Below are 17,002 nucleotides of genomic sequence, written 5' to 3' on the forward strand. Positions count from 1 at the left end.
TTATTTGCTTTCTTGCCGAGTTAAATGACAGATTAATACCACTTGGATGTTTTTAGGGTAAATATAAAGAATGGAGTCTTGTCCTTATAGTGAGCCGAGACTCCTGGAAATGAGTGCACCTAGCTAAGAAATAATACGGCACATAAACTCCAATATAACCACAATGTGTAATTTTTACACTTTGATTCTTGAACAGATTAAACAAATGAGATATGACATGTTAATGAGGCAACCTACTGATAGGTGGATTGCTTCCTTTGGACAGTATCGGGCTAGCTGTTCCCCCCTGTGCGCAAAACTATGTTGAGCTAAACAAAGCTGTGTTTAGCTATGCTAAGTGTCTGACTATAGCTTCATACTGATCAGATATGAGAGTGGTATGCATCTTCCCGTCTAACTCTCTGTAAGAAAGTGTTTCTCCATGTGTTACAAGCATTTATTTCATATACTCTAACATACTTGATCCACTTTTGTAGGAGCTGCTGGTGTAATTTTGTTTCTTAACTGCATCAGATGTGTAATACTAGTGAAGGAGCAAGACATTACAGAACATAGGGAATATGAAAATGAAGGTTTTTCTTGCCCAGAATTTAGCCTGTAAGGCTTGCAAATGCTCTCTTTTCTCTAACTAGGATTAACAGACTACAGTCCCGTTTTACTTTAACCACTCAGTATTAAATCCGAATAGCTTGATACGGGTGGTAGCCAAGAGGGAAACTTCCGGTCTGAGACAAGATGCCAATGCAGTAGTCCATTAAACTTGCATTCTATCTAACAACCAGCAGGGGGGCGACTCTTCTGGTTGCAAAAAGAAGTGTGGCTCCATTAGAAATAATTGTAAAAGGACCCTACTTCTCAGCAGATTTATTACCTCAGTAAACAATTTCCTAATGGGTTTATGGTCTCAATCGCCAGTTTCATGTCTTCTTCAGTACAACATGATTTAGTAAATTATGGTCCCATTTAGAGGAAAACAGACCATAAAGCAGAGTATGCTTCAGGTCGGGATTATCTATGATTGACAAGTCGTTACCATGGCGACCTGTCAATCAGGCTAGAGTGACTTGTACCCATAAATGCCCTGATAAAATGACAGTTAACATGAATTAAAGATGCACCTAGCAAAGCAAGCTAGCTAGCTCCGCACACGGCCGTTAGCGCCACCGTCCAAATATGGTCATGTCCGGTGCCGCTGGTTGCAAAAACTCAACATGGCGGCGCCCTATCGGCCAAACTCGAGGCTTCAAGGCAGTCCACAAACCAACGGGTGACGTGGTGGTAGCGGGAGGACTCCAAGGGACCGTGCTGCTGCTACCCACAGGTTTGACTACGGATCCAAGTCACATAATTTTGAATTAGGCCCTCCCTGTGTTGAAATGCACCGTGACTACATCGCAGTGTTTCCGGGCACATGTAAACCTCGACGAGGGGAAACAATAGCCCCAAAAGAGACAAAGAGGAGTTCCAATTAGAAACTAACACGGTCAGTGATTCTAGATCAGCACCAAGACGATGTGAAATTGAGTGCAGGCCGCACTCACCGCATCTCATCCGCCCATCCCCTCCTGCCGGCTGCCACTTGCAGTAGTGGTGATGCTGCTCCCTGGTGTGTAGAGGAGGAGAGAGAGCGTGTCCGCTGCCCAATGACAGCGCAGGATGCTGAGAGAGGCTGCTGGGGTGAATGGAGGCGACAAGATGCCGTCTAGAACGGCGAAGGAGAGGAATTTACATCCATGAAGGTACAATTGCTTATTTTATTTGTCTCACATCTATCCGCGTTTCATTAGCCTATAGAAGTAATGACACTTAAAATCCTTTGGGGGTTTTTGGAGCGTTTTGTGAGCGACCTGTCGGGAAAAACCACAGGCTATGTGGGATTTTAAAAAAAATCTCCTGCCGTGGTCGTTGATTACACAGCCAGTCAGTGCTCACTTGATACCTGAGAATTTGCATTTTAAAGCCGCGTTGAAACCATAGAGCAGCGCTTTATTTCAAAATAAAGGTTTCAGTCTGCTTCCCCACGGCTGGTTAGACCAATGTTTCATTGGTATAGTCAGGTGTTCGACGCACACCACGCTGGAGCCGTGGAAAATGTAGGCCCAGTGAGCTGTCAGTTGCTCGGTCGTGCTCCTTATGCTGCATCAAATGTAATTCTGCCTACACATCAGTCAGCATACATTGAAATAAAAAACAGGGGCCTACGTGTAGCCTAACTGAGATACATCTGTCGAGGACGTTTCCTCCTGAGCCTTTTTGCATTCACAACCCATTTCTAAGCAGGGTTAAACCGTTGAATGTTGGAATTGGGTGGACGCGTGGAACAGGCCTTTTGGAGCAGCACATTTACATTTCCTCATCCAATCAAACAACCATTGAGGTCAGTGGAAAGCATGGGTGCGTTAAGACTCTGTAGTAGAATACGTGATGAGGAGGCTGCATGTGTTGTACTTGCTCAGGTAGCACTGCGCCGCACCGGACGGCTTCTTTTCACATGGAGTTCCTCTATGTAAAAGGCTATTTATAGAAAAATGTCCTTCTATGTTCTCAGAGTCAAAGATGCCTGGTTTGAACTAGTGGTCTTAGCCTAATACAGTTGCGTTAGAGTAGGAACAAAATGCCTGCATGCTGGCTTTCAAAATCACATGATAGCCTTATAGACAGTCTACAGATACACTCATCATCGCCTGAGGTGAAATCTTTGCTTCAGAACATCTGTATCCTCTCTGCTGTTAACGCACCACTGCTCTCTGAATTGCCTGTGATCATTTCTTCAGTGGCCTATACTGGCATTTGCTGACAGTTTTTTTCTGGGTCCTGGTAACTGTAATTACTTGAGTAGGCTAGTATGACGTCTGGTCAGAAACGATTGAAAGTGACAGCATGGCCATGAGTTGCAAAAAGCTGCATGAAAAAAATAATTTTAATCAGAAAATCCCTGATGGACTGATTATAAGACTGTGCCAACACTCCTTTGGTGTCATTCTGAAAATAAGCAGTAGTAATATTTTATGTACCTTTGCTATGTTTTTGGAGTATCTTTTGTAAAGTTTACTGTAGAGTCTGGGTGGGGTGGAGGATTACATGGCCTTTTCAGTTGGCATCCCTCATGGTACTCCAATATTAAAACAGTTTCTGCAATAATATGATATTGGTCGTTTCCTTCTGCCCGGCATATGGGGAATGTGCTCCGGTGCTGTGTGGATCTGTGTGGGTGAAATCTGTTAATGTGGAAAATTTACCGCAGACCTTGGTTAGAAGAAGAATGAAAGGATCAGAGTAATATTTTTCACTGGATATAAACTGGTGTGGAACATTGACTGTGTCTGTCAGGGATTTGTAGACATATGTAAACATATTCGATGTTGTACTTAGATGTCCAATGTACTAGTGCTGATACGATTAGTCAATTGACTGATTAGTCCATCGACAATTTTGAGAATTGTGTAATTGTTTAATACATTTATCAAACAGCAAAAACATCAAATACTCCATGATTTCAGCTTGTTTTATATCTTTATATATTGAATAGCTGTGGATTTTGGACTTCTAGAGACAGAAAACTTAATTTCAGTATGTCACCTCAGGCCTTTTTTGTGCTATTTCCGCACATTTTGTGGACTAAATGATTAATCAAAAAATAAATAAATAAATCAACAGATAATGAAAATGTTCATTAATTGCATCCCTACACTTTAACGTCTTTGGTCATACCACATGGAATTCAGTATTCCCATACCAATGTTTCAGCTCCAGGCAATCAATTTGTGAAATCTGACTGTGGCACACCCATGTGATTAGAGTGTATCCCACTGGGTGGACAGAAATGCAGAAACACCCTACAGTACAATAAAAAAATGTAAGCGAATAACATTTAAATGACAATGTCTGATTTTTGTTTGACTTTCAGAGGCGCAGTTTCAGAGGGATTATTTTTGAGGTGGAAGTGTGTGGTGTTAAGCAGTGTTTGTGTGTACACTGGTCCTCATCACAATGCAGTTTTCTTGTGTTTGGCATATGTCATCATGATTTTTTTTTTAAAGTAAATAGTTCTGGCACATGTGCCTTTGTTAAATTGCTGACAGTGAAGATCGGCAGGGAACACAAAAAGCGACAACAAAGATACCCAGCTGCAATCAAAGCGTGGACATTGGCACACATGGCACACATCCCAGACCACTGGCCCACCAGCACGGCACAGGCTTATTTTTTGAAACTTTTCTCCACATCACATTACATCGTTTTCCTGTAATTCACAATAACAAAGACAGCTATAGAAGTGAATCATAGCTGAAGTTGAATCCCACTTACTAGAATGTGTCAGCTTTAATAAGGGGGCAGACAAACACAAGACAAGAATAAGCAACTTAAAGAGGTAAAAAGAAGCCAGAAAGTCACTGCCTGAATCATTGGCCCAACAGTGGTGACATAGAGGAAGTCTAAAAAATGATGACAACACATTAAAAACACAGACAAACTTCATTAAAGAGGAGCAATCATTATAAGTAGATCCTAACAAACACTGACTGAAAGAGGCTTCATAGGATATTTTGCCTTACGCTCTAAACCACAGTACAGCCTCAAAAATGACCACTGAGTTGAATCATCCTCACCAACAGTTTCATCAGAAATAAACCCCAAACACACCCCAACAGCATTCTGAGCCTCACCAGACTTTGTATATAGCAGGTGAATTATAATTTATTATTAGATGTTTTTGTTCTTTTGCCTGTACTGCCCATTAGCTCCCAAAACATTTACCAACCAGACTTCACCGACCTGCTGTAGCAAGCTGACCACTGTAGATAAGAGCCGCTGTTTGTTGCTGCATATCTCTGCATTTTTCAAATTTTAATTTAATTTGCCAGTGTTATTTAAAAAATTATTTCACAATGTTTATAGGCTGTGAATGCAAACTCTTTAAACAAATTCTGGTTGATCTGTACGTTCTCATCAAATTTCTAGACACCTTTTACTGATGTACCTTTTTTGATGTTAACTAACAGAGATCACAGTATCCTGTCTGACCTCCTCTGCCAGATGAGGCTTCAGTGAATGTCTGTCACCCAGACTGTTACTGGATTTCCTGACACACTGGGGAGACCTGTTGACATGTGGTTCTCTGTGCCATGAATTGTCATTTTACCTGTCCTTCATAGAAAAGCAAAAGAACACGCATGAAGAAAACTTGGGATTGTCAGAAAGAAAGCTCTTTTGAAGGCAATCGGCAGCAACTAATGATTATTTTCATTGTCAATTAATGCATTTTCTTGATTAATGGATTCATTGTTTGGTCTATAAAGTCAGAAAAGTTTGAAAATTATGAAAAATGTTTCCAAAAGCCCAAGATGACTTCCTCAGATGTCTGGTGTTGTCCACAACCCAAAGATGTTCAGTTTACTGTCTTAGAGGAGTAAATAAACCAGAACATATTCACATTTAAGAAGCTGGAAACCAGGGAAATTTTCTTTAAAAAATTACTCAGACTGATTAATCGATGATCAAAATAGCTGCCGATTAATTTAATAGTTTACAACTAATCGATTATTCGATTAATCTTAGCAGCTCTTCTGTCATGTCATATTGCCAATGCTGCAACACACACCATCCAAATTTGGCCACAGTTTCTTTTCTTCTCAGCTTTTGGAAACTTATGCTACCGTTATGTCAGACGACTGAGGTGCGTTATCTCTGTTAGCCCAGGCTCTGTCACCATGGCAACTGGGTCTGAGCAGCAAGTGTCACCAGAGGAGAGAAAGTATCGTAGTTCACTTTGATGGAAGAGTCTAATTTTATTTTTCTCCCAGACGATCCAACATTATTCATCACCAGACAGCCTGTGACATTAAAAAACTCTGTCAGCGTCTTCAACATTTGTTGTTTAACAGCTTTCTGTATTTTACCTAAAAAAACATCTACTGCCGTTATGTGTCATCTCATGCTTAGAAATATAGACTGTGATATATCCTATGCTATATTGAAGCTTGAGATGGCATGAAATGGCAGAACTTATTACACGCCATTTTAGTATGCCATGGGCCTGATTATGTTAGCTGTCTTTTATAATTAATTTTTATTGCATTGAGTTCAGAATATTGGATTGATTGTATTGTTGGGGGTCTGTTGATGTACGCTTTATACTCTGACAGCACACACTGTTGTGTTCCAAACATCACTGTGTTCTCTAGAGAAAATGTAAGAGTTAACATCACACTCACATAAACTATTAATTTGGTCTATCCAGTATCATAGCATCTGTGCTTGTTTAAAAACTAATAATCACTAATCTAAAAGAAAACAGTATCATTTGAATGATTAAACTTTTTGCAAGGGATTCACTTTAAAAAAGAACATTTAATCATTTCCAGGGCATCATTATTTAATCTGATATAAAACAACTGGCCATCATTGATCAGAACAGACAAATGTGATATTTTATTTTGTGTTTTAATTAGTGTATTATTTAGCTGAAGGACTGTGTAGTTGTAAAGCTGAGCTGTCTGTCCTGTATTAGCAGCATTAATGGGATGTACAGTAGATAAATGCTGGCCAGTGGGAAATCCAGGATGATGCTGGGAAATTCCTGTGGGCCATTTGAAATAGCAGCCACATAAAATGTGACAGTTTGCTGCTGATGTTGACTAATACAGTGTTAAAGCAAACAGAAATGTTTATTTATTCATCTGGAGCATCTTGCAGGCCAAGTATGTTTGTTTTAACCAGTTTTTGAGGAGAATGTACTGTAATTTTTGTTTTAACTGTGCGTTTCTTTCCGTGCCTTTCATCTGACACATGCAAACAGTTGTTATTCATCTAACAGGTGCTTCTCTCCTGTTTCCTCAGATCTGACTTTGATGTGCTCCACCTATTAAGGCATGAAATAAGTCACCCATGTGCAGTTCAGAGAGTCAGAGCAGCTTCATTTCTGCGTGCTCCTGTTAAGGACCGTCTGGTGGCTACACCGCCGATTCACAGGACATGTACGGCAGTGCCAGAGCTGTAGGCCATATAGAGAGCAGCCCCGCACGGTCCCCGCGCCTGCCAAGGTCCCCCAGACTGGGCCATCGGAGGGCCAACAGCGGGGGCGGGGGCGGTGCGGGGGGCAAGACGCTCTCCATGGAGAACATCCAGTCCCTCAACGCTGCCTATGCTACTTCTGGGCCCATGTACCTGAGCGATCACGAGGGCGTCGGCTCCACTGCCACCTACCCAAAAGGCACTATGACTCTGGGTCGCGCCACCAGCCGGGCCATGTACGGGGGCCGCGTCACAGCCATGGGCAGCAGTCCCAACATTGCTTCAGTGGGGCTGCCTCATCATGCTGACCTTCTGTCTTACAGTGACCTGGGCTCCCTCTCCATGCTGCACCACCACCACCACCACCAGGGGGTGCCCTCCGCTCTGCTGAGGCAGGCGGTGCGGAGCAGTGGGGGGGAGCTGCTGGAGATGCAGGCCCAGCTCAGGGATATGCAGAGGGAGAATGAGCTGCTGCGCAGAGAGCTTGACCTAAAGGACAGTAAGTTAGGATCTTCCACCAACAGCATCAAGAGCTTCTGGAGTCCTGAGCTGAAGAAGGAGAGGATAATGAGGAAAGAAGAGGCGGCTCGCACATCAATCCTTAAAGAGCAGATGAGAGTCACTCATGAGGAGAATCAGGTGAGACCAGCCCTCTCAGCTGTCATAATCCACTCTTTACTGCAGGGAATTTTAGTGTCTGTTGTCTTTCTGTTGTCTTTTTTGATCTGTGTGTCTCTGATTTTGCCATTCTCTTCTCTGCAATATACCACCGTCATCCTCAGTCCAAGAATTCAGAGAACTATTGCAGTCAGTCATTCTTTCAGTACTTGTGGAAACCTTTCTGGAAAGAGTTTTTTGTGTACATAAATTTTTAACACACACTCTCCGCATGGTACTCCAGTACAGAATCAATATCAGAGAGAACACTTGAGCCACAGGAAATACAAAACCTTTTAATCTGGTTGTCTATAATCTAGTTTTTGAAATCTGAGCTAATATACCGGGCCATGTACCTTATACAAAAGCATTTAATAATCCATGGTTTTGACAACGAAAATCGAAAAAAAGTGAAAAGCATAATGACACACAGGTTAATTCCAACTTCTGTACTCAATCTAGCCAAAACATGAGTTAAATTTAGTTCCTTTTCAAAGGTTGTTATAAGATTGGCCCTAGAGTGTGGGATGTCAAAAGGGGTTTTGCTCGCTTCAATGTGGGGGTGTAGTCATGGCCCACTTAAATCAGCAACTGACAAAAGTAGGCACAAGGCCCAGAGATAAATGTCAAGGATGCTTAAACACTCTCTCTCTCTTCCCTTTTCCACTGTATTTCCTTTACTTACTCTGACTTTGATCATCTCCCGCTGTCTACCTCTGTTCATCTGGTCTTCGCTATCTTCAGTCTGTTTTTCTGACTAGATGTAGAAAAAGTATCTTAGCTGCTGAACCCTTTGTTTTTTAAAGAAACCAAATTGCAGCATGCACAGTTTTCTAACAGCTAAGTTGAATATAATGATAATAAGATTTAGATATAATAACAGCCATACATCACTTTCTGCACATGTATTCAATATGCAAAAATGCTCTTTGTGTCACTAATTTGCATGATGGATGGATTCGATGAATCCCAGTTGCATGTTTTTGGGATATATGTGTGTATATATAGAACAGCAAATACTTAGCTGACATACTAGAGACAGAGGGTTTATACTGTATATAAAGCACTTGGCTTAGTTTGATGTTTCAGTAGAAAGGAAAAGTGCACAACACACACACTGTGGTGGATTGTGGAAGAGGTCAGCATATTGCTTGACTGGCTGGATAGAGCTCTACAGCATTTTTTCCTTTTTGAGGCAGACTGTGGCATGATGCAGCTAATTGCACGATGCCTCAAGCAACATAAAGGTTGCATTTTGCCAGCTGGTCATGGTCTTTGTGTGAGTCTGTCTGCGTTTCTGTCTGACTGAGTGATGCTGTCGGACAGTGAGCAGCCAGTAGGCCACTCATTACTCAAAGCGGCAGACGCTGTGACTCCACCCTTCAAGGTCATAGCGGTAAACCATTTGTGTGACCCTTAAATGGGTCCTAAAGCAGTGCCATGCTGCTAAAGTGAAGGATGCCGCGCTCTCTGTCTCACAATTGTATGGTTTCTACCTGCTGGTGAACCCTAGAGGGGAGCCAGAGGTAGCTTGATTCTTCAATATCTTTATGATTCGTGAGAATGTGTAGTGATAGTGTTTGGGAGGGGAACGTGCCTGTTCGAGCTAAACCAGCACTGCCACTGACAGGGCCCAAGCCATTCATCATCTCACTTATTCCTTATGTTCGGTGTGCGATTAAATACTTAGCGTGAATCCTTGTATATATTTTTAGCTTGGCTTTATACACTGTAGGATCTGAATGTGTCCAGCAGAATATGAAAGCTGTACAGTGTGGGCTTTCTTGCCTTTGTGCTTGATACAAAGAGAGGGCTTTTTTTTTTTTTGTCCTCCTTGTCCATCAGTGTTCGCTCTGACTCTGCACAGAATGATATTTATATCCCTCCGGGTAGGGTTCATTAATGAAGTATGTCAGCTAATAAAAGGCAGATGTGCCTTGTTACTGTAATTGGTCTTTTCTATCTTGGTTTCTGGGCTATGAGGCATCCTTATGTAAGTGTATACTTTGAGAGGCTGACTGAGGCGCAAACTGCCTCATTAATAATGGAGTAATTTCAGGCCAATCATTAAATTTGTCTTGTAGCACCCTTAACAATTGCATCAGGTGCTGCAGGCCTCTATTAGCTTGAGCAAATGCCATGCATTATTTATTTTGCGAAAAATAAGATCTGGGAATATGTGCTTCTTTTTACCGCACCTTAGGAAAAGAGGAGATTCATTCAGGCATTAGGGTTTGTCTTTCACATGTTGTGTAAAGCACAGACACTGCCGTGTGTGAAATACCAACCATAGCCTGCAGCGCTTTGATCAAGACAGTGGATGGTCATGACTAGAAGTAATCACTGGCCCAGGACTGTGTCGTATGGTGCATTTATTAATGCACTATGTAACTGGCTCACGCTGCTACTGTACATTGTTGGACCATTTGACTTGAATTCAGAAGAATTTTTTGTCGTTCTGAAGCTGGACAAGAGCTGCTGGAGGGAAGTGTGTGAGCTAGAGCGTACCATATCTGACTGAGTCATGACCACTGCTGTTCAGCCACCCAGTCAGCCCTCATCAATGCAATTCCCCAAAATGGAGGCTGTGCTTCCCAAATCCCAAATGCTCGGTCTGTGCATGAATACCGTGGCTCAGACACGACATGTTTTTTTAAAAATTCTTTACTGTGAGCTGCTGATTGTTACACTGAGCAATGAATGTGCGAACATGTGATGTGTGACTGTCGGGTCTGAGCAAAGTGTGAAAAAATATGCATGTGCGTGTGAATGTTTCCCATATAGTTTTTGCTGTGCACTGTATGTATGTGGACATTTTTGATTTGAGGTTTCTTCTCTTTGTAGTTGTGTCAGATAGTGTGTGCTAATATGTGCACAGAGGTTATTGTATTTTGTGAGAGAGGTATAGTGTAGAATATGATTCATATATCTGGCAGTGCCGTAGATATGCATGCTACACCATGTACATTAACGCAGTATGTTAACATTTAGCTCTGTTCAGTTGGTGACAAACAAGCTTTCAGTTGTCATATACACATGATGAGCAAGGGTATTGATTTGGTTTTCAGCAGTGTCATGTCATGTTGAACTCAAGCGGACACAGGAAGTATCGTGTGAACAGTCAAAAGAGCCGATGGATACTTCCTGTGGCATCCACTCCCCCCCTCCTGTCTGAGCACATAAGATGGCTGCTGCCTCATCCAGAGGACAGGGAGGTGATGAAATGAGGAGAGAGAACAAGATGAGATGAAATTCAGAGAAGCAGGGAAACATTTACCGAGTGCAAGGCTGGTGAGATTAAGGTGGGAGTGGAGGATGGAAGAACAAAGCAAAGGGGATAAGACGTGTTACAGTCTGCTGGTGTCTTTTTCTCCAGAACAGCTTTGATTAGATCAGATCATTTACTTAACAAGTAAAGTGAGAATCCTATAAAAAGATGCACTCTTCTTTGAACCTTCTTTGAAAAAAGAGTGTGACAACAAAATGAATTCCTCTCCATTCCACTGACATTTTACATCTTTTTAGGGGCTATTGCGGCTCAGGAGGTTGTCCACTAAGGGCCACCCACTAATTGTAGGTCTGGCAGCTTCATCCCTGGCTCTTCATGTCCACATGTCGACATGTCAAAGCTATTTTTCACTTCTGACATTTTATAGGAAAAAGAATCATTAAATTCAAAAGCTGTAAGATAAAACTCAAAGATGTTTTTTGTAACAAGTAGACAAGATACGCAAGGGTGATACAGATGGTGAAAGAAAAGGAAAAGTCCTCTGAGCAGAACAGTATACTTCTTACTTATGGCTTAAGTGTATTTTGTGTATCTGTCTATCTTGGCTGAAGTTTGCTTTATTGAACGCCACATAAATGTATGTAGCAACTCCGTAAGGATCATAGTCCTTGTTGTTCTTCTGCTTACATGACTTTCCACTGTCCCATCTTTTGGATGCCCACTGTGACACGCTTTCATGAACTCAAATCAGAAAAAATATTGCTTGGCTCAAAGGATGTTTACCCCAAACATTATTCTAAATTAACTAACTAAATTAACTAAATAAATTAAAAGTTTGCGTGAGAATGATTTGTAAATTGAAAGGCATTCATCTGGTGACATTGCTGTAGATGAAACTACGCTAACTTCAAAGTAGGCCAGAGCCTTTCAGATGTACTGGTGCATGTGCAGCCTGTATTGTCCTCTTATAGCTATGATATATAGGTTTATATCCCACCAGCTATGCAATTAGCATTGTCAGATTAATGCAGTAGAACATATTTCTTTTTTTATTCCCTACATCCCTACATACTTTTTCATTGACCTGCGCCTACATTACCCACAATGCAACTTGACCATCATCAGTTTGGTTTGGAGACAGAGGTAGTTCACCCCCAACCAACGCTGACTCAAGTGACATCACTTGAGGAATTGTATTAGATTATAGGCAGGTCCATCTGGAGCCACAAAAGGTTTTATACAACTTTTTCCAGCTATGCAGTGGTTCACCCCAAGACCTGTAAACAGACTTTGAAGTGTCTAGGTCCTGTACATGTACAATGCATTGTATCTATTATTTTATTAATATCTTGATAATATTACTACTAGAATAAGCTTCATCATTATCGCCAATGTTATCAGTAGTTATCAGTTATCTCTGTGTGTGTGTGTGTGTGTGTGTTTGTGTGTGTGTGTGTCAGTAAATTAAAAGTAGCCTAAGGATAGGCGCCGACCTTTGGCTTCATCAAGCTGAGTAATGATCAAATATTACGGTCAGGGTGTTCTGTTATATGAGGAGAGCTAATATCAGCACAGGCGCGTCCTCTACTCTTCAGATGGTAAACAGCAATACAAATAAAAGATATTAAATGACCTTCTGCCCACTGGGTGAACTCATAAGTGCCATAAAGAAAATATCTTTCAGTATTTAGAATTCATTGTTACTTAACTCCTGGGTGCTGTCCCAGCTCTCACATTTCTGCATTTGCGCAGCTGTCTACCTTTGTTTTAGCTGAGTGGAGATAAATAAATGCCACGTTTGCCGCCATGGCTGTGGGTGTAATTGTATATTGTCACCCATCACGACATACAACACAGAGATTATGAATGTAGTGAGTGGTAGGCTGCTCTGACTCAGCGCTTTGGAGCTGTTCATCTGTCAAATACAAACGCCCACTCTCTTTTAACAGACACACATATACAGTGCAGTATACCGCACATATAGCTTGTGCCTGTGCCACCTGGTAAAATAACTGAACTTAACAGTTTACATGTCTGACTGCGCGGCACATTTTTAGCTACATTAGCGTAGCGGCTCTAGGGATGTTGGGTGGTTGGTTTGTCCTCCAGCACTTAGGTCCAGACTATAATATCTCAACAACTAGGTCTACTGGATAAATTGCCATTAAAGTCTGATATTCATGGTTCCCAGAGGATGAATCCTACTGACTTTGGGTATTCCCTGACTTTCCCTTTAACGCCACCAAGTGATTGACATGGTTTAAAGACAAATGTCTGAAGAACTATTAGATGGATTCTCAATCTCAAATTTTGAGTTTGTCCAATACTTGCGTTTATGACCAAATACCTGCCTACCTCAATTGTGCTTTGTGATTAGTGCTAACTTGAAAATATTAGCATGCTAACATGTTAAACTCAGATTACAAACATGGTAAACATTATACCTGCTTGACATCGGCGGAAAGCACTGCTCTGCCTGAGCACAGCCTCACATGGTTGCATTGCTGTAGACTTTTAATTTACAGTTTTACCCATGTGACAAAAGAAACACTGTGAAAAATCAAAACTAAAGTGTACTTCTGCAAGTGTAATTAACCTGCATGTAAGCAGATGTGGCTTTTGGCATTTTAAGAAAGGGGGGAAAAATGACTGTGAATCTGACTCCTTTTCTATTGTAGCTCTCAGAAAGATTTTGTGTTTCTGCACCAAAGGATTTCTGACAGCACAGTTACCCCTGGCTGCCCCAGGTGTCAGTAAAGGGAGGGGCGGGGGCACTGTAGCTCAACGTCTCTCCTTGATTCTGTAAAACCTCTGGAAGCTCATTTTCAGGATATGCAGCAAAAGAGAAGCCTCCTCTTGAGGCAGGGTGACCACAACGCCAATATCCGCTGAGTCATGACTGACTCTCAGGAACTGGTACAGTTCTGCTGTATCTCTGGGGGGATACGGCATATAGTCATTTTAACCCACAGTGCAATTATGTAAATGGTTTCATTGGACTGCCTCCTGCAGTTTAGTTCCAAGACGGCAAGTTATTGATCAGGGCATTGAAAGGGATTACTGATGAGAGAGTGGTGTCAGGTGAGATTAAAAAGATTTCGGTTTGACGGTTTGAATATCGCTCTGCTCCACATTAAATAGATTTAGTACAAGCAGGGTTGCTACATGGTCATCTCTCATGAAGGAACCAGTCATTTCGGATTTTGATTGGTGAAATGTGATTACATATATTATATTGCATATTATATTACATGTCTTTTTATTTAGTTTATTAACATATCATTATTTTATTAAGGACTATTCCACATGTATGAGAAAATAACTGTTGCATTGAAACTTATTATTAAAAAAGTATCTAGTTTTAAGGTTCGGACAGTGTACAGATCCTTTATTTATTGTTCATTGTATATCTTAGTGAAGACAGTGGGAATGTCAGCATGTGGCAGCATGTGCATGTACATGAGTAGACTACACTTTCTGTTGCCGGACCAAATGGCACTGACTCACATAAGGCAGTGTGACCAAAACTGTGGAGGATGGCAGCAGTCCCGCGATCAGGCTGCTTCTGCTAACACAAACACTGCCCCCTGGTGGTGAGAAGAGAACATGCTTACAGTGTCCCGTCTGTTCTGTACTGAGGAAGTGACCCAACAAGGTATGTTGGATGGATGAAAAACACATTCAGTTTTTTACTTTGGTATTTGTCCTTTAATTATGATTCAGTATTAATACGCTGCTTTTTTAAATCCTATTGTGTTATGAATCAGAGCTGCACCTAATGATCTGCCAGGTATTTTACTGTCTGTCGATCATCTTATCGGCTTAATCGGCTTAATTGACCGATTCATGTTTCAGCTCCTCAATAAATGAACTTAAATGCAACATCTCTTAACACCTCATGCCATCATTATCTGATCACTACTACACTACTAAAAATATTATTGATACAGCAAGGTTGTGGAGGTTATGACTATTCATATGAATGCTAATACTACTAATAATAACAATATTACATACATCTAAGATCAGTAAATGTAAAATTGTGGTGGCTTATTGGAACCATTTTTATAGCCATATCTAAACCTTATCTTCATCTCTTTCCAGAAAGGTAATAATTTCTCTGTAGGTATATGTGAATACGATGTTCTTACTGAGGCTGCTGCAGGCTGATAAACAGACAGCTGGACACACCGATGGGTGGCTCCTATTTTAAATCTCTGGCTGGTTTGTGTTGATCATCCGTCTCTGTTGCATCATGCTCTGATGCTCTGTTTTACCATACATTTGTTTTTTCTGTTCATTCTGCCCATGCTCTGCAGCTGCTGGATGCCAGGAGAACCAAGGTTTGTCCCTATGTTTGCACCACATGTTGTGTGCACAACATAGAGTCACCTTCAGTGTGCCGTGTATTTTCAGACACCTGGCGATCCCTTTGCACCATTACAACTTCCTCTCCTACGAACTTTAAAAAGAAAGCGTATTATTTCCAGCAGTTCAGCCTGCCTCCTTTTCCTGTGAACCCTCATATGTTCCCCTATAAACACTGTAAAACTATAAAGAGTGATTAGCTTGTGCAATTGTGTCAATCCAAATGTGTCTGGTGCTCCACCCCTCTGTATGTAGTACCTGCCTGTAATATGGGTTTTATTTCCGTGTAAGAATCCATTTTCTCTCCTCTAAATCCTGATTGGGCCATTTTCTGGACGTAGATTGATTTTTCTCTGGAGATATCTTCTAAAAGAACATTTCAAAGCCTCAGTCAATCTGTGACAGAAACTCGGCCCTAAAGTTGTTCCCCTAAACCCAGAATCAACACCCCTACACACAATGAGCTATTAGGCTTTAAGGTGTGTGTTTTTATTTCATTTTATTCTGGAAACACAAATAGTCACAGATAAGCACACCTTTATTCAACATATAACCAGGCCATAGTCCATGTCCACCAATGGACACATCTTATCTAATCATAAGCATACAGTCTTTTCAACATAATACTTAATTAGCTTGCAGATCACCTTTTCCTTATAACAGGATGTCAACTGTGAGGTTTCAAACACAGTATTTGTATCCAGGCCTCTCAGGCTGAGTGTCAGAGAGCAAAGACCTCTGCTGCACTGCAGGGAGGCATCAGGGTGGTCTTCTGCTTTGATTAGCAAGTTAACAACCCTCATTAATTCTGCTCACTTGTCTAAAAACAGAGCAACCTTTTGCAGCACAGTAATAGATTAAAAGGTCTGGCAGCTGTGATTTATTTCAAGCCTTTGTATGTACAGTAAATATTACATGTATGACATATGACATATATTAGATTATTTCTGTGATTCCAAACAGCTCCAATTTGATTCTTGTTCCAGAATAAAGAAAAAAAGAAATACTGTCTTTTGACAGCATCAGTTTATAGTCTATGTGCTTCTGAAGATAGGTAAGCGGTGTGTTCCACATGTTTGACCTGCATTTTTCCACAGAACCGTGTGCAACAGCATTTCAGAAGTGTTTATATTTGGTTGTGTCATGTGTAGGTGCTATAATGAAAAACTTTTTTTTTAAAATAATTTAATTTAATAATTTAAATAATTGTTGAGTCTGTGTGTGTGTGATCTGAACTTCAGCATCTCCAGATGACCATCCAGGCTCTGCAGGACGAGCTGCGCACGCAGCGAGACCTGAACCACCTGCTGCAGCAGGAGAGCGGTAACCGCTCCGCTTCTGAGCACTTCACTACCATCGAGCTGACGGAGGAGAACTTCCGTCGGCTGCAGGCCGAACACGACAGGCAGGCCAAGGAGCTGTTTTTGTTGAGAAAGACCCTGGAGGAGATGGAGCTGAGGATTGAGACCCAGAAACAAACACTGGGTGCCAGAGATGAGTCCATTAAGAAACTGCTAGAGATGCTGCAAAGTAAAGGGCTGCCCCCGGGGCCGGGCAGGGCATCTGAGGAGGAAGAGCAGGAGAGAGCTAGGCGCATTGCTGAGGCAGAGGCCCAGCTTGGACACCTGGAGGTCATTTTGGATCAAAAAGAGAAGGAGAACATCCATCTGCGAGAGGTACTCTTATGACCAGGGTTGAATTTGAATTATTTTTATCATCTGTTGTCACTAGAGG

The 17,002-nt window shown here is 41.5% G+C and overlaps 2 protein-coding genes across 8 annotated transcripts in view; one reads left to right on the forward strand and one right to left on the reverse strand.

Annotated features, from left to right (window-relative positions):
- The window catches only part of rad54l2 (RAD54 like 2), a 97,820-nt gene extending 96,162 nt beyond the window's left edge, over positions 1–1,658 (reverse strand). The window contains exon 1 of one of the 2 annotated variants that reach the window (XM_046028756.1): positions 1,542–1,658. The gene's annotated coding sequence lies outside the window, so the exon portion shown is untranslated. The remainder of the gene's footprint in view (positions 1–1,541) is intronic. The other variant, XM_046028759.1, reaches the window with a different exon arrangement.
- Positions 1,206–17,002, forward strand: part of erc2 (ELKS/RAB6-interacting/CAST family member 2) — a 39,307-nt gene continuing 23,510 nt past the window's right edge. For 5 of the 6 annotated variants that reach the window (XR_006821557.1, XR_006821558.1, XM_046028764.1 and 2 more), the window contains exons 1-3: positions 1,206–1,739; positions 6,841–7,653; positions 16,510–16,944. Coding sequence is in view for 4 of the 6 variants with exons in the window: in XM_046028764.1 (XP_045884720.1) it covers positions 6,976–7,653; positions 16,510–16,944 (1,113 nt within the window). In the remaining 2 variants the exon portion in view is untranslated. Of the gene's footprint in view, positions 1,740–6,602; positions 6,702–6,840; positions 7,654–16,509; positions 16,945–17,002 lie in introns of those variants that run through there. The other variant, XM_046028761.1, reaches the window with a different exon arrangement.

Source organism: Micropterus dolomieu, linkage group LG18, assembly GCF_021292245.1.
Source record: "Micropterus dolomieu isolate WLL.071019.BEF.003 ecotype Adirondacks linkage group LG18, ASM2129224v1, whole genome shotgun sequence".
In the NCBI taxonomy this organism is placed as follows: Eukaryota; Metazoa; Chordata; class Actinopteri; order Centrarchiformes; family Centrarchidae; genus Micropterus; species Micropterus dolomieu.